Source organism: Aulonocara stuartgranti (assembly GCF_965226115.1).
Source record: "Aulonocara stuartgranti genome assembly, chromosome: 6".
NCBI classification, from domain to species: Eukaryota; Metazoa; Chordata; class Actinopteri; order Cichliformes; family Cichlidae; genus Aulonocara; species Aulonocara stuartgranti.
The window spans coordinates 27,809,322-27,833,500 of NC_138944.1; the positions used below are offsets into that span (position 1 = coordinate 27,809,322).

A 24,179-nucleotide genomic window follows, 5' to 3' on the forward strand; every position below is an offset into this window, starting at 1 on the left:
AAATAAGTGCATCATTATCCAACAAATGATGGTTCTGTCTGTAGTGTAAAGGGAGTTGCACAGTTGGCAACTAACTACATAGTTTGCTTTGGAACAGAAACGATTATATTTTATGTTAGATAATATGGTAACAAATAGGAAAACCTAAAGTTTAATTTGTGTCGAATTAGTTATTTTTAATACAGAAAAACAAACATAACTCATACTACGTGCGTCTCAACGTGTCCACAGTATTTCCACAGTAAACACTGGAGTCAGAATCTGTTATAAAATACAATTAAAAGTGAAGATAACGCATGGCTCAAGTATCTCGGGACGAACCACCCCATCTCTTCCCTCATACAGCCTGTTAACTTATGCTTCGGTTACGAAAGCAGACCTCACTTCTGATTGGCTGTTGCTGTAGAAACCCCCAGTCTCACTATAGTCGCTCCATTTTGCGGACCAATCAGAGGGGAAGTTCGGCCCCTCGACGTCAATCTCCTTTCCTCTCGGCCAATCGGAGTATCCGATATTACTATACTTCACCCGCTCGGCCACCTCTCGCTCAGGTAGACGGGACATACAGCGGAAAGGTAAGGGTTGAAGCTTGTTGTCGGCACTAATCAGGGCATTTAGCAACATTTTTAGCTTCTATAGAAAATACTTGTTTGTTATTTAGGCGTAAAAACAGCAGAATATAGTGCCACAAGTTCGGGCAAAAGCCTGTAGAAGATATTTAGGCCTCTGCTAGCTTGTTTACTGAGACGTAGTTAATGATTCATAAACTAATTTAATAAAGATTTTATTTATGCCACCTGCAGTTGACACACTGGTGCTTTTATGAGGTGTTATGTGTTAAGAGGTAGTAGGGTTTAAAATTGGAGAGCTGTTAGCTTGAATGCGTTTGTGAGATGGGAAAGTGTCAATACTTGTATTATTAGTTTCGTTATGCGTGTTTTTATTGATAAAAATAGTTACTCTCTGGCAGCTTTAAAGAAAACTTAAAAAAAAACGTCCTAAAGTTGAATGTCTGCTTACTGTAGGCAACAACTTCGTCAAAAAATGACAAACAAAGAGATGTAGCCCAGTCAAATGACAAAATTTATGGTAAAGTGGCATTATTAAATGACTTAACATTGAAAATTATGTTTTTTTTAAATAGCTGTTCCTACTTTGAATACTTTACTTCTACTATTGTATTTGTTTTTTTCAGTTAATAATTATCCTTAACATTATGTCTGATTTTTGTCTTATATTTTTATTTTAAAACTTACACTGTGGTGTAGCATGACTATAGTGGAAATGTAATTTTGCATCGATTCTACTTATTTTTGTTCCTACAGATATAACTAAGAGCTGTGTTCCTGTCTTTCAGGCCTCTCTCCTGACCTGCAGCCAGCTTGCATTATCTTTCAGCATGGCGGTGAACGGCACTGCAAACATTTTGAGCTCTGCCTATCTTGCAGTCGAGTATGTCGATGCTGTTCTGCCAGAAAACCCATTCCAGCCCTCCCTGAAACACGCCTGGGGCTACATGCTGGACAACTACACCAAATTCCAGATTGCCACCTGGGGCTCGCTCATCGTCCACGAGTTAATCTATTTCCTGTTCTGCCTGCCCGGTTTTCTCTTCCAGTTCCTGCCTTTCATGCAAAAATACAAGATTCAGCAGGTTTGTTTTTTTTTAAATTGTTGGATATTGATCTTGTTTTTTATTTGTTTGTTTGTTTGAAGATGGATGGTTTACGCATTCTCCTGATCCCCGGGAAGAGACACAAATCCCTTTGGATTTATTTTTTTTTTTTTCAGGACAAGCCAGAGACGTGGGAGAAACAGTGGAGGTGTTTCAAGATGCTGCTTTTCAACCATTTCTGCATCCAGCTGCCTTTGATCTTTGGCACTTACTACTTCACCGAGTATTTCAACATTCCTTATGACTGGGACTCCATGCCACGCTGGTCAGTGCAGATCAATAATGCACACCTAAATGGATTAAAGTGACCTAGACATACAGTAGAGCGGTTTCACAACTGTCATATGAATTATGGGTCCTGTAATGCATTGCTATTAACCACAACTATAGGATTAAAAAAAATGTATTGACATCATGTTAACACTGGTATTAACCCAACTTTATTTACCAAAGTGTGACCTTGAAATCAAATGTGGACTCCCTAAATACAATAATTATGGTTACAATGAAACTCTTTAAGACTCTAAAGAATTTTTTCGCTCTTGCACAGCAATAATTTATATAAAAATATACTTACATTTTATTATACATGACCTGATATGTTGATCTGCTTCTAAATAGAAAGGGAACATTTGAATATGCTTTATACATGTAACACAGTTGTTCCACATGTTGCTAATTGTCTGTCAGATCTGTCTGTTGGGATAATTTCAGTGTGCTTTTGTAAACTTCTCTTGGCCTTCTTCTCCAGGCCATATCTCCTGGCTCAGTGCTTGGGCTGTGCTGTTGTTGAGGATGCCTGGCACTATTTCCTTCATCGCATACTGCATCACCGCCGGATCTACAAGTACATCCACAAAGTCCACCATGATTTCACTGTGAGTAAAACAGATGAGTGATAAGATCAATAAACAAAGCTTTCTGCTGAGTCTGTTTATGGAAGAGTTACTTATTAAGCGTGTTTTAGCAGCTGTTTACAATTAAAAAACAAACAAACAAAAAAAACACTATGTGTACGTACAGTCAGCATGTCTCTCCACTGCCTCAGGCTCCGTTTGGCATGCAGGCAGAATACGCTCACCCCGCTGAGACGATCATCCTCGGGGCTGGCTTCTTCATTGGCATCATGATCTTCTGCAACCACGTGTTATTGCTCTGGGCCTGGGTCGCCTTCCGTCTGATGGAGACCATCGATGTTCACAGGTAGGACACAGTGGGCGCTTTCCTTTTCACTAAATAACTCCTCACTCTGCTGAAAATCATTCCACAATCAAAGATGATCTTTCAGTCTCTTAAATGCAGCTCAAGGAAGCACATGAACCTTGCATCTCTCTTCTTCTCTCATTCTCTCCCTTCAACCCAATGAGATTTGTGGGAAAGATACAGGTGGGGGGAGTGAGGAGAGAAGTTGGAGGTTTTAATTTCTCTTTAAGCTGAACCTCTTGTCCAGAAACAGCCTTGTGCCAGATGGTTTATTATGGTGGCTGTAAATAGGACAATGTAGTTTGTTTTCACTCATTTTTATTTTACAGCTTCATCACTGAGCCCAATCAAACTGATTAAGCATACATCTTAACTTTAGTTTGTGGTGTGTCGAGGTCGTCCTCTAGAGGGCCACAGAGCTCATCAGATGTTCTGTTAAACAGTCTTCATTAACTCCTTTGTTAATACAGGACACATTATCACACATTTGTAGTGTAGAAATAGTACTTTTGACTATAATATTGTTTAATTAACTTTTTCTATGAAAACAATGTTTACTGTATAATAATAATAATAATAATCAAAATTACACATTTATTTGTATAGCGTCTTTTTAAGAAAAGGCTCAGGTCAAGATATTCAGAAAACTCAGGAAAAACAGTTTGATAAGTTTGATAACAATCAACATTAAACATTATAAATAATGAAGCAAATTAACAGTCAAAGTAAAGCAGATCATAAACATTTGCATCGTTACTGAACACTATAAAGTTCTGGGAAGACACAAAGCTCACAGTCTGCCGGTACATCACACATACATATAGACACACACACACGCGCACACACACACACACACACAAAGGAAATATACACTTGACCACCTGCAGATATAGATTACACATTAGAAATTTAGAAATATGTAAAGGTTATGAGTTTTACAGTAACAGACTTTGAGAACCATTCTGCTTTCTGAAAAAGACAAATGTTTTTGTTTTAGAAGGATAGTTATCATCAAAGATTTTTACTCATTTGTGAAAGTTGGTCACTTTTTGGGTGACATTATGACATATCTTTTTTCCTCTTCTTATTTCTATTAGCGGTTACGACATTCCTTTGAACCCGCTCCACCTGATCCCGTTCTACGCCGGCGCTCGTTTCCACGACTTCCACCACATGAACTTTGTCGGGAACTACGCCTCCACCTTCACGTGGTGGGACAAACTGCTGAAGACAGACAGCCAGTACAACAGCTACATGCAGAAGCAGACAGATAAGAAGACGCAGTAAACTGCTCAAGCCTCCCTTCATGGACACACGCCTGTCCTGTCAGGTGGAGAAGAGGCAGTGAGCCGTACAGACAAAACCACGCAATTACTGCTGATTTTCATCTCTGTACACTTAATAAAACACATGCAAAAGGTGTTTTTAAAAAACGAGTCAGCACAGCTGTGGTTTGATTATGAATCAGACTGCGTGTTGGTTCGGTCTGCCTTCTTTGCCTTCTTAGAAAAGAAGAAATGTCAGCTGGCTGAATAAAAACCATCAAGTCCTCACTTCGATTTTTCTTTGTTATCAAAAGGCTTAAACTTAAATGCTTCTTTAACCCTCTGAATGTCTCAGCACTTTAGCACTTCCTCTAATTGATCTGATGCGGTCTTTCCTTCCTGTAGTTGAATCTGCACTTCGGTGGAAACTGTATAAACTCAATGCAGACTTTTGAAAACAAACCAGTCAGGCGTGTTTGATGCAAACTGTAAATTATTGATGAAAAGGGGATGTGTTCTAGGTCATTCAAGCCTGTAAAAATAATTAAATGCTGCTCTAATTTTATATAAAATAAAAAAAATCTTTGGTGTTTTGTTTTTCTGTTTTTGTCAGAATAAAATATGTGAACAAATTTAAACAGGAGTTGTTGCTGTAGCAGTTTTGTTTTTCTGAATTTAGTCAGAGAAGAACATATGTGCCAGCGAGCTATAAATTTATCCATTACTGCTAAATTGCAAATTTTTTTAATATAGTGAGTGGAAACACTGACTAAGTGCTGCCATGCTTAGGCCCATTGTATGTGTCAAAGTAGCATTCCAGAGGCTTGCTGGGTGAAGATAGCATCTTCTCAAAAATGATAAGTGTTTTTCATTTTATTTGTCAGTGGTTTTAATGTTGTGGCCTTTCGGTGTACATGGAGTTGGTTCACTGCTGCACTGTGGACACACCCCCGCAGCTCCGTCCAGCGCACATAGGCAGCTGCATCAAGTGAGCCAACAGCAGCCAGGACCAAAGAGGAAGTGAGGCATTTTATGTGACCCGGGAAAAACTCAATACATAAAACTGGCAAATTCTAATTGTTAATGGCACACAAATAAATAAAAACACCTTTTCTTTTTACATTAATACCGCAGCTTTGGTGAACTGTGCTGCTCAACAGCCTAAGACCATGTCTGCATGTTTTGAAAAGTTGTTTTGAAAAATTAATAGATTACTTAAGTGTATAAAAATTTTTATAAATTAAATTTTATTTATATAACCCCAAATCACAGCAACAGTCACCTCAAGGTGCTTTATATTGTAAGGTAAAAGCCCTGTATGAGCAAGCACTTGACAACAGTGAGAAGGAAAAACTCCCTTTTAACAGGAAGAAACCTCTGGCTGAACCAGGCTCAGGCAGGGGCAGCGATCCTTGCCATGCCTCGTTGGGGGTGAGGTTTAGGATTATAGTCCTTAATTTTGCAATATTGAATATTATTGTGTAAAATATCTTCTACAAAAGAAAAAAATGACACAAAAACAAAGCAAAAATGAGCAGGAAATGACAACAGAAGCATCTCAAGCTATAGCAGCATGCATTCTCTAAACTGAATGTGCGTGTTTTAACATAAATAATGCCCTGAAAGAGTTCCTGTAAGGGCCATAATACAAACTTTTTTGTAATATTTTGTCATTTGTGCTTATTCATACTCTTCTACTGACTTATTACGTCCATGCTGCAACCTGCGGGTTGTCTTGTTTACTTTTCGTTCTTTTTCCATCCTCCCTTTTTATTTCTTGTATTATCAATAACGAGTTTTCCTTGTGTATAAGCAATTTAAATAAATCTTGGCTTTTTCAGTTTATTTTGAAAATTATGACAGGATGTGGGGTTGGTTGTGGCTGGCTTTACGCAGTATGTTGACGGGGAGCCTGAGCTCAGGTACAGCGCATCACACTCAGAGGGAAGAGAGAGAGAAGCAGAGGGAAGGATATTTATAGCCTAAAGCGAGGCTGCAGCGCAGAGATAAGGCTCGGAGCCAAGCCGCCGGCAGGCAGGGAGACAAGCTTAGGAAAACGAGGACGCGTCAAAATGAAACACTTCCTTACGGTTGTTATACTCGGGGCTGCGGTAGTCACCCTGGTCAGCGCGGCCAGTACCGACGGGGCGATCTCCTTCGAGTACCACCGCTATGAGGAGCTGCGGAAAGCGCTGGTGTCGGTGTGGCTGCAGTGTCCGACCATCACCCGCATCTATACCATCGGGGAGAGCTTCGAAGGCCGCGAGCTGCTGGTGCTAGAGATGTCCGACAATCCGGGGACGCACGAACCTGGTCAGTTTTACGCAAACACAAAGTCTGTTTCACACCGAACGCGCGGGACCATCACCATCCCCACTCCCTTTGTCCCTGCTTTCTGTCGTGGAATGAACTAATATAAATCCATTACCACCCGCTGGGATAACACAAATACATTATGCACTATTGCGCATAGCAGCAGTTTGGCTATGCCCTCATTTGTGTGTGTGTGTGTGTGTGTGTGTGTAAAGGTTATAGAAAAATGACTTGTGTCCCCGAGATAACAGCAGAGGAGGAGCGCAGGTGGGTCGTGCTGTGCGTAAAGGGGCGAGCGAGGGCCCCGCTGCATCAGTTCTGATGAATCTAGATAGTGGGATCAGCCGTGCAAAGCCGCCATTTTGCTGATTGATAATGATCTCTTTGCGCTTATCCCGATTCGTGATTCTTAGAAAACACCACAGATCGTGCCGTGACCTATTTGGAGGTGTTTCGAATTAGGCTTTCCAGCTTAAAAAGGAAGTTCAATTCAAAGGAAGGAGGCTTTGACTTAAATGGACCCATTAGTCATTAGCAGGGCTCTACAGTCATTATCATTACATCCCTATCTGCTTCAGTGCTCTGTACTATTTACTGGATGAAACAACAGATGATGAGTTTTACTGATGCGGTGCATTAGGCAAAACAACTACAGATGTGGTTAACCGCGTTTTAGATGCAATCCACCTTCTCCTTTTGCCAAATTTTCCTCTCCTAGATGGGAAACTTCCATTTTGGGAGGAAAGCTGCATCTTCAGACTCATCAGATGGCTTTCCAAAATATTTTAAATACAGAGGGTGTTTGTTCCAGGGCCCCAAATGATCATAAGCTCTGTGGAAAAACGGCCGTGGTTAAATTTCCCCGGAATATTAGCCTTTATGCTTTCTTGGAAGGATGTCACTGAAACAATCTTTGGTTTCTTTATTTATTTTTAATCTTTTAGCTCTCTTTTTAAAATGCCAGACTTGGAATCCATGTCTTCATTTGTATATATGATGGTAAACATTAAAAACACCAATCCCTAACTGAGCATTGGCTTGTTTTTCACATACATTAGTAATAAAGTCCTTTTATCATTTTGACCTCTTAATCCAAACCTCACTGCTGACCCGCTCAGACTCATTGGGGTGCTTTAAGTATGGAAACAGTGAGAGGTACACTGCTGGTCCAACCCTAGCCTGTAGTTTATTTAACCTTTAATGAACATTTGGGAATGGTTTAGTGATTCCTAGCCAGCTCTCTCCAAATGGGAGCTTTAGCCATGATCTACTGCAGGAAATAATTAATTTCATTTCAGTAATCCTGAGCTAGAGTTTTCAAAGGAAAGCGGAAACTCGTTATATTGTAGCACAAAGGTAATATTTTGTGGGATTTATTTGTGTGGAGAGGTGTATCTTTTCTATGGGTGTATTTTTGCGTCGTTAATGGTGCACCACAGGTTTGGTGTGCCACTCCGCTCACATGGTCACAGAGTCTAATGACCATACATACTAAATAAGTCTGTAATAGTCCAGTGGGCGTACGCAGGCATGAGTCACAGTAGCGAGCCGTTATTACTACCAGATGAGTTTCCAAGCCGCTACTTCGCTAAACAGGGCTGGGGCCTCCCCTCCTCCTTCAGCCTTTTCCTTTTCCTCCCTTTCCTCCTCTCCCTCTGCATCTCTGCCGAGCAAAACATCCACAGAGGGCAGGAGCACGATGAAACAGAGAAGCGCAGAGGGAGAGGAGCTCCAGATGGGGCAGAGCAGAGTAAGAGGAGGGAACTGCGGATGTGTGACAAGAAGGATAAAACTCAAGCTTCCTTTAAGGCGTCCTGCTCATATTTTATTTGAGCCTGCAGTGTGTTCGAGCTAAGGTGGAGCCAAAATAGCTGTTGCCGGGGCAACAGATCGGCTTAGTGCACTGAGCCGACTAGCGGCTCGTGGTTGGCTGGCTGACTGTCTGGCTCAGGGAAGACCATGGTGATGGTTCTGAGCGGATGCATCTGTCAGTAAGCAGCCATCTGTCATGCGGTGCGGCACTGGACCTGCCTTTAGTCATAAATACTTGTAACACATTAGTATACATTCAGTGCCCATAGTGTGGATGGAGTCTGGATCAGCAGGTCTTTCTATATTTTCAATGGGTCACATTCTCACTCACCAAAACAGACCCCCGAACCCAAATTAGTGCCTGGTTTGCTCTCATTGATTTTGTTTCTCGTCTTTATGTTTGGTTATGTTGCGAAAAAAAAATCTGTAGCTGACAGCAATGCCTTCCCAGGAAACGAATGAACTCAGCAGAACACGAGGCAGCTAAGACCCACATATTTTCCTGCAGCAGTTTGTTGTCAACAAATCTTTTTAAAAAAAGGAGAGTGAGTAATGGACTGGGGTGTGCCAGGTGGACAGACACATGATTCAAACAAACAATACTGCACTGATTCCGCTGGATGTGTAGGTCTGCCTAGACACTTGTTATCTGACAAGCTTACCATTAAAAAGGGGTAAATGTTGCGTTTCCTGATTCTTTCTGCTGTCCACGGTGATACGACATCACAGGGCAGCGCTTCAGACCTGTTTCGAGTGCCATATATATGCGCTTTCAGCTTGGCATTTCCTTTAACATTGTATGATGGCATGAAAAGTTCAGGACTAGGCTTTTCATGGCTGAAACTACTTGGCATGATATGATACTTGAAAAGGAAACAGGAAGAGTGAAATGATTTGAGGAAAATGGCGTGTTATTCATTTACCGTTGACACCAGCCTGCCAGAAAGTGATCACATGTAGGCTTTTTTTAAAAAAAGTCAAGTATTTTCATTTTTATGTATTCAGGTAGATTCATCATATGCCACTTCTCCACCATCCACCTTTTAAAAGGGAAACTGCTGCATTAAATCTGTCTGAATATAGTTAGGCTACTACCACCGCTTAAACTGTACATAAGAAACACGTGAATGTCCCTCAAAGTGCACATTATGTACTTTTGATACTCAAGGAGCCATTTGAGGATTGTTATTCAAACTAAAGGATTTGAATGCTTCCATCATTTGAAGGAGTCTGAATCTCACAGCTGGCTTATATTTAAGCTAAAAGCTTCTTTTCATCAGGGGAAATGAGGCTCTGGTTAAACTCTTTTGGCTCTCATGTCTGGAACCATTTACAATGTTTCTAACACCAGTAGGAGAAACCCTATATTGTAATATGCTTGGCTTTGTCTGAAGGTGAAAAAAATATGTCAGTATGAGGTACTGCTTGATCCAATCTGCTGTAGACCATCTCACGAGGTGGAAGATGTCATAAGACTGCACGGCCGTCTGTTTTATGATACGACAGTGAAAGTGTGAAATCCCCAGTGAGCACAGACTGAGATGCCCGGTTAAAGCATATAACAGGCAGACACACCGCTGAATATAACATATCAGATGACACTGGGTGTGTTGACTATAACCTGTCCTTTTCAATGCTACACGCTCCTGTTAGAAGACATTACGGTGGAGGGGAAGGGGATCTAAAATGAGGACATTTTGCTTCGTGTAGAGATGGTGAAAACAGCCGAGAGACAAGAGGTGCTGATGGGAAAAGGAGCTAAAAATGACAGGAATGATAATTGAAAAAACAGGAGCGTCACAGGAGTGCAAGTGTGATGAGGGTGAAGAAGAACACGGGGAGAATAAGGGAACAGCAGAAATGGAAAAAAATGGATGAAAGAAAGGCCAAGGCATCAGCCAGAGGTCATTCATTATACATCAGACACCCACAGCCATCTACCACCTCCTCCTCATTCTTCGCCTTCACTCTGCTCTGACATGTTTTTCCTCCATCTTCCACTGTCAGCTTTGCTTTTATTCTCACCCTTTCCTACACTTTTTTGTTCTTTGTTCCTTTTTTTTCCTCTCTTGATATTTTATTTATTTTTTGTTTCTTCATTTGCAGTTTATTTTTGTGTGGCTTCACAGCCGACATGTAGGCACTTCTCTCCCATGTCTTCAATCGTGGAATCCTGAAAGATTTTGATGATGTCCATGTCCTAAAAACACAAAAATCAAAAAACCCAGTCTGCTTCTAACACTTGTCAGTTTCTGAGGTATGTACAGGAGAGCAGATCCTTTTTCTTTTTCCCTTTTGGCAGGCGTCGGTTATAAGCAACTATAGCTCCCACAGGCTGTGAGAGTGCTCTTTCAGGAGAGCACAGCCATTAATGTGTAAATGAGAGGCAAAAATTGCACAAGTTCTATGTTATAGACTACAAATGTAGAGGCTTTGAAATCTTGGACGTGAGTTGTTGTGTTCTGAAAACAGTTTCACAGGTTTTTAGAAAGGTGTTTAGACACCAGCAGAAACTGGTACATTCACGGGGGATAGGGGGAATCAAGCATTTACAGACTACAGCAGCGAATGAGCATCCGCATACCAAGAATTTTTTTATCGATGCCCATCCAAAAGAATCTAAAGCAAAGACTATAGATTAAAGATAATTGTCAGAATAAAAAATGACTTCATGTGGTAGAAATAAACTGAGCACTGGTGAGCTTTCTCTTGTCTTTGTCCATGTGTCTGTAATGTGAGCGTGTATATGAGTGTGTTTGTGTACCCAGGCACGAGACAGACGGACAGATGCGGAGTGAGAGTCTGTTTACTCGCTCTCCCAGTTCATTTATCTCCCTTAGAACCTGCCCCTGGCAGGGTTGCCACGACGACTGAGAGCGTGCTTAATGTGGTCATTCCCAAATGACGTTTGTAGCTGCAGCCATAATTACTCGGTCGCCTAGGAGACTTTAGTGCTGCTGATCATTTGTGACAAAGGTCGGAGGATGCATTGGATTTTGGCAGCGTCACATGTGTCATATTAACCTTTAGCAGCAGGGAGTGATTTAAAGTTAAAGAGCATTTGGAAACTCAAGTTTTTACTGAAGTTAAGTTGTGATATGTAAAATCCATGAAAACAGAGAAAGATGATGTGATGTTCTTCTTAATCAATTAGTTAGACTAAATTTTTAATGGTTTCATCTTCACCTCATTTGAATCACTGTAAAGTGAATCTGTTTTGGCTTTGGGATGTTTTCCACATGAAGGATGTGGCTGATCTGGACCTTTGTCATATTTTACATACTAGTAAAACCTGTTCAGCCTTACAAATTAAATATTAACTGCTTTTGTGAGTATCATATGTGGACTACTTAAAACATGTATGTACAAAAGTCTTGCACCAACCCTTGTTTCTTCTTTTCAGTTCAGCTGAATTGAATTTATATACTGTAGCACCAGTTCAAAACAACAGGAGTCCAACTTTCTTTTAATAGTTCTTTTAATTTGTAATAGTTCTCCAGACTTTCTGAAAGTCTTTTAAAGTTCTTCTTTTGACATTAGCTGCTTTTTCACTCATTTTTAATCCAGTCCTTGTACCTGGCTATTTTCAGATGGATGAAGAATCAGATACATCTTTTGTTTGCTAAGCAACTTAACACTGATCTATGAATCACTGAAGCACAAAAAGGCACCTTAGTCAAGAGGTGAACCGGTGTTTACATGTACCAGATGACTTAGCAAACATCCAGTTTAAAATTGTATCTGAATGCACTTTGTTACTAGCAACCTATCAAAAAACCTCATCATCTGTTCTAATTTCAAAGATAACAGATGGAATTATGATTTTGATACACTATATAATACCATCAGAAAGGCATCTGAAGGTTAACAGCGTTATGACAATGATCCCAGTACATAAAAACCATACCTGGATAGAAAAAAAACACAGTCAAGGATTGGCCTCCCAGAGCCTGGTGCATTGTGGGATCATCTTGACAGAGAACAGAACAAAAGGCACCAAACATCCAAAGAAGAGCATCGAGTGTCCTTGAAGAAGCCTGGAAACTGTTCCTGAAGACTACTTAAAGAAGTTAGAAGAAAACTGCCAACGAGAGTTCAGGCTGTGTTGAGGAACAAATGTGGTCACACCACATATTCACTTTCAAGCTTTAAAATAAAAAGAAACAACGGATGAATTCACATAGGAATGTTTCCTGTTATGAACTAATGCTATCACAGGTGACGTCTTACATTTCAGAAGTGAAGGGTCTCAGCTACATCAGTTTCATATGTTGAAAAATCCACATTTGCAGTTTCATGTGTGAGCAGTTTTTTACGCGGGTGTCAGAGTTAAAGCTCATTCTGACCTTAACAGAAAAGAGGAATAGATTGAGAAATAAGGGGGAGGGTTTGCATGTGTAAAAACAGAACAGATGGAGCTGTTATGAAGTGTTAATGAGGGTGAATCTGCAAAAAAACATATGAAAACAAATGACAGGCGTACTCCTCATGTCACCTCATAACTAGCTACATGAGTCTGCACATATATGGGTTCTAAATAAACATGCACAGCTCTGTAGTCTGCATGCTAACATGGAGTTCAACAGCATAAAAGCGTGTTTCGTAAGGGAGACGGGAAATGTCTCACGATACTGAGCATCTGTTTAATAGCTTGAAACACAGTAACTCATTTTTTGGCTGAATGCAACATCAAAGTGTGTGTGTTTGAGTGTGTGTGCACATGCATATGGCAGCTCTGTCGGGCTTCTGAAGGCTGTAAAAACAAAAACATCCAGCAACGCCAGGACAGAAAGAGTTAATTGCAGGCTTGAAATCATTAGTAGCAACTGTGAGGAGATTCAAACATTTAAAAATAACCTGACTACCAGATGTGGCTGGGTGGTGTGTGTGTGTGTGTATTACTCACGCATGAAGCTGCTGGCGTTACTCTACAAATACATGAAGAGTACAGCCAAAATGGATTTAAAAAGTCTTGAAAGCATTTTATACAATAATTTAGTTGTAGAAGAATATATATAAGATACACAGAATAATAATAGTCATTATTCTTTAGTGGAAAAATAAGGACAACGAAATGACCCAATCAGGGTAGAAGGAAGAACAATAAAAACACAGTTCTCAGTAAAACCAGCACCCTGCAGCGATTTGGCTTCAGCACACTTGGATACTCGCTTGCTTTTCAACATCTGCCATTCTCAAACTACATTTTATAACTTGTAACCGATCTGAACAAAAGACTTTGTTCTCGTGCAGCCGCAGAAAGCCATTAATCTTCGATTCATAGCCAATCAAAGAATGTTTACAGCTCGCTGCAGCTCATACGTTTTCTTCTTTGTCATTTTGTTAAAGGGCTTTAAATAGGTCCAATTTCAAACTTGTCCGTGTTTTGTATATATTTGTATAGATGAAGAGCCTAATTAGTATCTAAAACAGATGGTGGGATCATGTGGGTTTATTACAAGGCAAATTCACTGGGCTCAAGACAGAAATAGCTTTTAGATATGAAAGCAAGATCACCTTTGATAAAGAAAAGCAGATGCAGTTTTTCTACCCACGCACTGACGTGGCCAATAACAGTAAATCCACCAAATGGTACAGTGTGTATTTTTAGATAAATACAAAGAAAGGAACCAAATTTAGAATCAACTCAGATCCAAGGTTCTCAAAAACAGGACAGGATGTTGAAATGTGCAAAACATAATCAGGATATCAGACTACGACCCTGGCGCAATACAGTAATATGTGTATTAAACACAGACGTTCAGTGAGCAAGGATAAAAGTACATTTCTTAAAGATTTGTCATCCAGTCACACAGGTCTAGATGCTGACTGGTAACTGTTCAGTGAGGACTAATGTGTATCCCCTGATCATTTGGTGAGGGGTGAAATTGCTCTACCAAAAATCATCTTGCGTTGAGGCAATGTTGCCTGCAAACACTCAGCATTTACTTTTCAAGCTGTAGGGAAAAATTAGAAAAACTGACACAAAGCAGAAACATAAGCCGTCCACCTTCACAGTTAAAGTTGCATCTTTTTGGTCTCAGTGGTAAGCACATCTTTTACTTTTTCTTTCTTTTTTTTAAATACTGCTTAATAAGTTGTTGGTGAGTGTTTGCAGACAAGGTGGCAAGTTTCCATGACAACTACAAGTGACCAGTACACAGTTTTTACTGTTGACAAATCCATTATTTGCAAAACATAAATGTTTTAAAAATCTGAAATGTAACTGATAACAAATGAGTGGCTGCGGCTCTGGAGGTAAGCAGGTCATCTAATAATCGCCAGGGTTGGTGGTTTGATCCTTGGCTGTTACAGTCTGCATGCCAAACTGTCCTCATCAGATTGTGAATGCGTGTGAATGTTACAAAGAAGGAAAAAAGTGCTCGTATGATTGTGTGTGTGTGAACGAGACTTGTTGTTTGAAGTGCTTTGAGTGGAAAAGTTGAAATAAGAAGCAGTCCATTTGCCATTTACCCACTTTTCTGGTGATCTGAAGAGCTCACTGTGGTGAAGATTGGCTTGTAAAAGCTTTAAAAGCTTTTGAAAAAAATCCAAAATTAGATTGGCATTTGAACCTGCCATGTACGGCCTCCTGCCTCATTTCAGACAAACACCTTCATATTTAATAGACGTAAAAGACGTAATAATAAAATACTATCCCCAAGTGTAAAATACACTGATAATTTGGTAACTGGAATGACTTTAAGTGACTTTGTTAATTAGTAGGTTTTAATCAATCATCAGTAATCATAGTTGGTGACTGTTAATCAGTGATTTGGGGAATTAATTTTGGTGTTTTGAGTTAAATTCTCTCTCAAACCCATCATCAGCAGGCTCCTCGGTGCCACGTGTCTGACAGAACAGTGTGTGACACAGTCGCTGCTTAATCCACTGTGTCTCTCTCATTATTGTCCAGAGGAGCACTGGGCTCGACGTTTGATATGATGTAACCTTTCTGTTGATGAGTCAGTGTGTTCGTCACTCCTTGAGCGTGGACGTCCTCTGTGTCCACGATAACTTCCATAACAAATCATAATGCGACCTGTTTGGTCCCGAGGAGATAACAGATTGTTTCCATGATGGTTTCCCGCTATAGTGTCGATGTGGCCAGCTGTATGTGTGCATTTTTTTCTTTTTGTGAGATTACGTGAGAGTGGTTTATGCTGATTCATTGTCAGCTTTGTCAAATCCTCCTCCTTTGTGAGATGTGTGTTCAGTTCTGCCTCTCGGCCAAAAACCTGCTCTTCACAACAGGGATGGTTACATTATGTCCAGTCACAGTTACGTCTGTGTGACAGTGACTCAACAGGAGCCTTCTGGTTTCTTGCAGGTGAGCCTGAGTTTAAATACATCGCCAACATGCATGGCAACGAGGCGGTGGGCAGAGAGCTGCTCATCTACCTGGCTCAGTACCTGTGCAACCAGTACCAGCAGGGCAACGAGACCATCATCGATCTCATCCACAACACCCGCATCCACCTCATGCCGTCAATGAACCCCGACGGCTTTGAGAAAGCCGCCTCACAGGTGAAGAAACAGCACGTAAAAATCACTTTTTGAACTTTACGTCTGGACAGTTTAAGCTTGCAGCCCTGCAAACAGTCATTTAGGAACCACAAGTCTTTAAATTACACCTACACAGCAAGAGCAGCATCTATTAAAGCTCCAGACACTGTCTTTTAATCTGTCCCCATCTCATTTCTGTTTACTGTGCAGCCCGGAGAGATTAAGGACTGGTTTGTGGGCCGCAGTAATGCGCAGGGGGTGGATCTAAATCGTAACTTCCCTGATCTGGACCGCATCATCTACATCAACGAGCGGGAAGGCGGAGCCAACAACCACCTGCTGCAGAACATGAAGAAGGCTGTGGATGAAAACACCAAGGTAAAACAAACTGACTTACTGATTACAGGATAAGGTGGCCGTTATTTCTTACTTACCATGAAAAGACTGAAGTAGCAATAATAATGCTAAGACTCAAATGTTTGAGTCTTATTCACCCTTTCTGTGTCACTCAGAAACAAGCTAATTCAAGCTATGTAATAAATATGCTTATATAAGTTCATTAATAAATGATATTAACATTGAGAACTTTATTTTAAATATTTTTAAGAAATGTTGCACAGAAAGGAATAAATAGTCCATTTGCTCTGGTCTGTTTTCATGTGTGGATTGCTGAACATCTGTGGGTATCTACGGGACATTTACAGTAGAAGGATGGAAAATGTGAGGTTGAACCAAAGCTGCTATAATCAAAAGTGTATAATATAACAAAGCTAGTAAATGAATGGCTAAATGAAGGGTTGCCAGCTCAGTGGGGAATCAAAATCCCCCCAAAATTGAACCTTGGTATAGTGGGGTGTCCACTATGTATGTGTGTGTGTGTGTGTGTGTGTGTGTGTGTGTGTGTGTGTGTGTGTGTGTGTGTGTGGGTGGCATTTTTTGTGTGTGCATGTGCAGAAATGATGAATTGATAACTAGCAATTCAAAAATGGCATTTTCATTTATTATTACCCCTTTCATGTTCATTCATCAAAAGTAACCAAATTTGATGGGAAATCCTTTGAATATTAAGTAATTTGATTACTTGTAAATTCTAATTTTGTGACATACGTACATGAAATTTAATGGAATCTAATCAAATTAAATTGACTTGACTGGCATGCATTCAGTTTATACCAAGCATATTTTCCTTTATGATTAATCAGTTGAATAAATACAACTTTGATTTGATATATTTCAACTGCATTTTATTCAAAATTATTGTACCATGTTTATTGAGGGTCAAGAATCCTTTTTTTGAGTTTGTGTAGGTCGAAGGTGATATTGCTTTAGACATTTATTATCTAAACATTATTGTAATTGTAATTTTTTAATGTTTCACATTTGCAGCTGGCTCCAGAGACCAAGGCTGTGATCCACTGGATCATGGACATCCCCTTCGTCCTCTCGGCAAACCTGCATGGAGGAGACGTTGTGGCCAACTATCCATATGATGAAACCCGCACTGGTACACACACACACACACACACACACACACACACACACACACACACACACACACACACACAGTATAAGGACATTTATATCACATTTTAGAGTCCATTTGAGTTTTATTGAAGCCTATTCCCTCCACTGAAAAGAAAAAAACATTATAAAACACTGGCGCTGCTCTTCATCATCATCATCGCAGATATGATTCCTGATGATGCGACCCAAATATCCACATTTAAAACTTCCCAAACAGAGCAAGTGAAGTTTTTGCTTCGCCTTTAGTAGAAGAGATCACTCCCACACCTGTTTTTCCTGTTTGGGTTGTTAAACTGTATGTAAACTGTTCCTTTCTTTCATGTGAGGATGTTTATCAAGATAAATATTTGAACCGTTTATGTAACAGCAAACATTTTAGTCCCTTTTCTTTAGAATGCCGTAAATTTGATTTAAATCAGATGGAAAATCTTTCCACCGGCCGGTTCCTCTGCGTCATCGCTCAAAGCAAACAAAATGTGTTGAGCAGGCACACGTTTTCTGCTAACACTTCATCATAGCCGCTCTCTAAATGGCGAGCGCTTGTTTGTTCTCTTTCCTCTCATTAAGGATCCACGCATGAGTACAGCGCCAGTCCGGATGATGTGATGTTCAAGTCTTTGGCTAGAGCCTACTCCATGTATAACCCTGTCATGTCCGATCCTCACCGAGCCCCGTGTCGCAAGAACGATGACGACTCCAGCTTCAAAGACGGCATCACTAACGGCGGGGCCTGGTACAGTGTGCCTGGAGGTAAGAGGCAACTAAAGCATACCTCTCAATAAGGACTTTCTCCCTTGATTGCTCAGTATGGCCAAGCCACCAGCTCTCAGAAGAGTCCTGGTTGCGCCAAACCTCTTCCATCTGAGGCGTCTGTGCTCATGGGAACTCTGATGCAGCAGAAAAGTTTTTGTAGGCTTCCCCAGATCTGGGCTTTGCAACAACCCTGTCTCTGAGCTCTCTAGGCTGTTAATTTGAGCTCACAGTTTTTGCTGTGATATGCATTGTCAGCCACGAGGCCTTCTATAGAGAGGCAATTAAATTTACCACAGGTGGACTTCAGTCAAGGCGTAGAAATGTCTCAGCAACGGTCAAGAGAAACTGGAGGGATTGAGCTAATATGTTTTTTTGCAATAGGCTTGAATTCTTATGTAGATGTTACCAAAAGCGGGCAGTATGGTGGCACAGTGGTTAGCACTGTTGCCTCACAGCAAGAAGGTCCTGAGTTCAATTGCACCAATCAGGTCTTTCTTTCTTTCTGTGTGCAGTTTCCATGTTCTCCCTGTGCTTGCGTGGGTTCTCTTGAGGTACTCTGCCTTCCTCCCACAGTCCAAAGACATGCAGTTATTGGGGTTAGGTTAACTGGTTATTCTAAATTGCCCATAGGTGTGAATGTCTGTCTGTATGAGTTAGCCGTGCGACAGACTGGTGACCTGCCCAGGGTGTACCCTGGCTCTCACCCTAAGACTGCTGGGATAGGCTCCAGTGTGCCCGCAACCCTGAAAAGCGAAAGAGAATGGAAGGATGTTACAAAAATTCTGTTTTCAGTTTGTCCGTATGGGGTAGTGTGTGTAGATTAATGAGGAAAAAAAGAATTGATGGCATCATGCTGCAACATAACAAAACTGAACAAGGTGACGTGGGTGTGAAGACTTTCTCAAGTCACTGTATTTAACTATGTATATTGTTTTCAGGTAAATGGTTAACCCATTTTCAAATATATAATCCTGAATTCTGTTGACTTTTTCGGTTTTGCTTTCTTTCTCTCTGCGGTTTACAGGAATGCAGGATTTCAACTATCTCAGCAGCAACAGTTTCGAGATCACTCTGGAGCTCAGCTGCGACAAGTTCCCCAATGAGGAAACGCTGAAGAGCTACTGGGAGCAGAACCGCAACTCGCTCGTCAACTACATCGAGCAGGTAGGCAGGACTCTAAATACAGATGCCATAAATCACGGTTTGCAGTCTCTTCCATTTGCACAGCTGACCCAGAGACAATACCAATGCTTGCAATCTCAAGTCTATAAGTGCTAATGCTTGAAATAAACTGCAAAATGTGTCATCTATAAGAGCAAAATTGACCTTCACAGTCACAACATATTTTCAGATCATAGGTTGGATCTGGCAGGATTTATGTGACTAATTCTGCTAATGGAGGTGAAAGAATCGTGACTTTGATGGTAAAAAGGAACCACATAATCGGACACGTAATGCAGCCTCACGCCGTCAGAGTTGCAACTGCCCATCCAGACGTCAGACACTAATTTGTGGTGATGCCACTTCTTCCTTTGTTTGCTCACAAGAGATTGCTCAACCAGAAAAAGCTCTATATTTATTAAATGCTCAATGCTCTGCTGAGGACACTGTTACATTACATCTTCTCCACCAAAAACGAACAAATCTTTTACACCTGAAAAAATGCTGCCATCAGTCCTAGAGGGAACATGTTCTTCACGTGTCAATGTGCGCATTGTGTGCAGGTTCACCGTGGTGTTAAGGGCTTTATCCGTGACCTTCAGGGCAACCCTATTTCCAATGCCACTGTATCTGTGGAGGGTATTGACCATGACATCACCACAGGTAAATTCACACAATTCACAAAGCACAAGTGCTATCACAGCTTTTGCTTGCTCCATGTGAGAAATATAACGGAGAGATGGTGCAATGCCTCCATCTCGTGGATAGTGTGGGTACTGCAGTTGTTGCTCGGAGCTGCTCTGAGCATCAGTGTGTTGGTTAAACACATTTTAATAAGACAATCTGTATTTTATAGCCAAAGATGGAGACTATTGGCGCCTACTGGCTCCAGGAAACTACAAAGTGGCAGCCTCTGCCCCTGGATACCTGACTGTCATCAAGAAGGTGGCTGTACCCTACAGCCCTGCAACCAGGGTAAGACACACAAACAAATGACCCATCACATTCCCTGTGGGGTCCTTTATCTTTCCAGAAGGTAACCTGAGTGGAAGTTTCCCAGCCATATTTTCTGGATCTCTAAACCCTACACCTATATGAAAATATACAATCTAGAATAAGTCACTGAACCTTGGTCCCTCCAGCAGACACCACAAACACATCAGATGCTGGATGTCTGACTAATGTTGGCACCGCCTACGTAATAATGTAAGGTCTCGGTTGAAGTGTCTGTTCACAATAAGCCACTAAACGTTTAACAGCTGTTAAGTGCTTAGTATGAGTAACAAAGGGAGGAGAGTTTGTTCACTCAGAAGCCCTCATGTCAAGCTGCATAGGACGGAATTTGTAGGGCAGAATTTTTAAAGTCTGCAAGCTACCAAGTGAGTCTGCAGCAGAAAAATGATTATGAGTATTTAAACTGAATTCTATTCAAAATCAGTCTGGATTGCATATTCTTGATAAAAGATATCAGAGTCTCTATTTTTTTCTTCTTACCAGCCCTGTTAACAATCTTAAGATTGCCCAGATTAATTTCTAGAGAACCAGTTGTTTTCCTGTCATGGAGGATGCTTTAGTTTATCAACTAATAGCTAAAGAATCTTTTCAAAGCTTCCAGTTGCATCACAGAGTCTTTATTATCAGATGGAATCAGTTCTGCTATTTTTGAACTTCTGCCCAGACTTTTCAGGACATTAAAAACAAGGACAAACAGATGAAAAAGCTGAAGTAATAACTGCACTAAACACTGCTGGAACTGTGCAAATTTTAAAAGAGAATGAATCGCGCACTGAAGGCACAGGAAAATGGCTACTTTTAGAGACCTTCATAGATTTCTTTTTGACATACAAGACATTTTTATCCTTTTTTCAGATGTCTGCGCTTATAGATTGCATTCGATTTTATTGCATATGTGCAATGACAGTAAAGATGTTATTATTATGTTGATATGGTCTCATATGGGGGGTCATGATAACCCTGTTAGTGTTTTAAGATAAGATCTGGTGTCAGTTGTAGTTTAATAGAATTGTCTTCCAACCGGCCCTGTCCTGGTCGATGGTGCTGCTACATCGCTGTTCGATGCTGCGATCTGTTCTGAGTCAGTAAAAGCCTGGAGAGAGATCAAAGAAAGCAGTGATATTCATCTACATGTGGCCACCTGTAACTGTGGATTAAGTGCGATGACACCAACTGAGCTCAAGAAGTCTGTAGACGTGACAATAAACACAAAAAGGTTCTGCTATTCTTTATAGAGCAGGTTTGAGATGTATTTTTTTCATTTCCAAAAAACTAATACATATTTTACATATTGGAATTAAAGAATAGCAACAAAATATCCAGTATTGATTCCATCCTAATGCCTGCCTGTCGATACAATCAATGTTTGGATAGAGAAAATAGGAAAAAAAGCAACATTTGAATGAATGAATAGAAAAGTTTCTAGTTAAAGAACAACTTACAAAACCAACACATTAGCTCCAAAGTCCGTTGGATCCTCCTTGGTTCTCAGCTGCTGTATCTTGTGTGTCTCAGGTGGATTTTGAGCTGGAGTCCCTGATGGAGAGGAAGGAGGAGGAGCGGGAGGAGCTGATGGATTGGTGGAAGATGATGTCAGAGACACTGAACTTCTAACGATTTTGTCTCGCTGACGATCGGAGCATCCACAATTCGATGTAATATAGTCAACGTTCTGTGTGCCCGTCCGCTCTGAAAAAGAATATATTGTCTCTTCTTCTACTTCTTTCTTTTGATTGTGTTCTCTCCATTCTTACTTTAATTAATTTTGTTGTTTATTAATGTAAGAGTTTGCCTCACACTCCTGTAGATTGTTTGAATATCCTGCGCGCGCAGTGAAAGACAAAAGGAGGAATTTGCAGGCAACTTGCTGGCAGTGAGATTGGTCTTGACTTCCGTGGTATTGTGTTCTTTATCGTACACGTGATTGGTAACCATGGCACTCACCTATATATCCAATGAATGACTGACTGAGTAATAATGTATGTAAAAGATCTGTTTACATGGTTGCCACATGGCTCTGTCTATAAGTATTCATTTCCCCTCCTGTTTTAAATGTCTCTGTTTCTCCAGGCTTTAGTACCAATACATACACAACGCTACTACACACGAAACCTTCCAAGTCTGAGTAGCTGTAAACACACACTCTGATACTCGTGCTGTTTTTTTCCTGTAAAATAAAGCCGATGTCGCACTACGGTACTGAGATAATCAGGGACATTGAAAACACTGTAAAATCACTGTAAACATCATATTGTAAACAGTCTATACAGGCAAGCTAGTTTCCATATACGTTATTGATGTTACGATTTTTTTAAAACTGCAGCACAGCTTTGATTCCAGCACAAGATGAATGGTTATAATATTATAATATATACTGTATTTATGAACTAGGTATAGCAAGAAAAGTTTTTTTTGTAACTAAAAAAATATGAAGAACCACGATCATGACACTAATAAATCAGTCAACCCAAAGCCATTCCTTTGTATGTGCACTACACAGGAAATACTGTAAAACATAACGAAGGAAGATTCATGTTTACTGCAACATGAATCTTTTGAGTGGACAGTTGGCTGACTTACATGGATGCAGTTCACTTCATTTTAGAGCTCAGAAAGGATTTATTGAATGTATGGCTATGGAAATGGTTTAAACAATGTAAAGAATAAACAAATCAATAAAACTCCCCTCTTTATGTTGTCGAACTGCCGTCTGGTCTCTTTTGTTTCAGCTCTTTTTGGGTGAGAGCAACTGCAGTTGTTCACTTCTTAATGAGGCTGATGGATGGGAGCAAATGGGTAAGGCTAAAGCCTTTATTAGGTTTTCATTAAAAGCTCAAAATAGCCCCTCTATTTTGAGCTTTTTACTTTTTTACAGGGATAATTTGGAAAGCATTTGCTGTTTGCAAGGAAATGGAGAAACAGTCCCTAAAAATAGGCCCGATGGCGAGATGCCACAGTGGATTAGAGGGGAAACATTCAGCAGAAGTTTTGCATTAATGCCTCAAATCTGTTAACAAAGTCATTTTATTTATGGTTTCTTTATTTCCTCATGAGCAAAAGAATTTCACTTTATGATGTCAGCTCATCTAACAGCATATAGTTTTAGGTTTTCAGTGCTCACAGCTGTTGCCATAAGGTGTTGCTTACGGATGGTTGGAGAAGTTACCGCCTATAATTATAGCAAACACCCATCCGTGAAATGGTCATATAACAATCACTACTGCAAATTCTGACTTACCAAACCAAGTTTGATGTTCTGGTACAAGCACGTGCCTGTTTGATTATTGTATAAGAAGATGATGTTTGCATTTTAAACATTTTACAGCTCAAATAAGATGAGAATATAAAATTCTGATGTAGATTTCTATTCTGTTTGAGTGCAGCAACGCTGTGCATCTCTCTGACTTGGTAACCTTTTAGCCTTCTCTTTTTTTTATAGAAACAGCTCATTTCTGCATAAACTTAAACTTATGTTATAGTTTATGAATTTATTGGTAAAAAGCAAAAACAATAAAAAAAAAAAGGGAAGTAAGATCATTGCAGGAGCTTCTCGATCTTGTATACCAGCAGTATAGCAATGTTCAAACGAGTAAGAAAAAAGAAGTTTTATAAATCAGGATAATAAAAAAATGTTTAATTCAAAAGAAAATGATTTTGTTACATTCAGAATTTCTGTTAAACACTGAATGTAATTATTTTGTTTTTGTAAATATTTTATTAATATTAAGGTTGGTTACAGTGGACATCATCTCTAAATTGTGTTGGCATGGACTCAATTTCTGATGTCAGTTTGACTCTTCTAATCACTTTACATATATCGTTTTTTCCCCCTTGCACATTAATGCATAGTGCAGTGGATTCATGCAATTTTAGCAACTCCAAACTGAGGTCTAATCAGGCAGAATAAGTGAAAACAGATGTGTGGGTGTGACTGACCTTTAACAAACAGCAAT

At 40.2% G+C, this 24,179-nt stretch overlaps 2 protein-coding genes across 2 annotated transcripts; both read left to right on the forward strand.

The window, feature by feature from the left end:
* Nucleotides 1–503: 503 nt before the first annotated feature.
* Nucleotides 504–4,781, forward strand: msmo1 (methylsterol monooxygenase 1). Its single transcript, XM_082535947.1, has 6 exons — nt 504–575; nt 1,358–1,654; nt 1,792–1,940; nt 2,427–2,553; nt 2,724–2,878; nt 3,976–4,781. Exons 2-6 carry the CDS (start codon nt 1,400–1,402, stop codon nt 4,163–4,165), a joined length of 876 nt encoding a protein of 291 aa, XP_082392073.1. The 5' UTR covers nt 504–575; nt 1,358–1,399; the 3' UTR covers nt 4,166–4,781.
* A 1,291-nt stretch (nt 4,782–6,072) lies between these two features.
* Nucleotides 6,073–22,929, forward strand: cpe (carboxypeptidase E). Its single transcript, XM_082535946.1, has 9 exons — nt 6,073–6,456; nt 15,599–15,795; nt 15,985–16,152; nt 17,161–17,278; nt 17,866–18,048; nt 19,076–19,215; nt 19,776–19,875; nt 20,069–20,187; nt 21,742–22,929. The coding sequence occupies exons 1-9, from the start codon at nt 6,216–6,218 to the stop codon at nt 21,838–21,840; spliced, it is 1,365 nt and encodes a 454-aa protein (XP_082392072.1). The 5' UTR covers nt 6,073–6,215; the 3' UTR covers nt 21,841–22,929.
* The last annotated feature ends 1,250 nt before the right edge of the window (nt 22,930–24,179 follow it).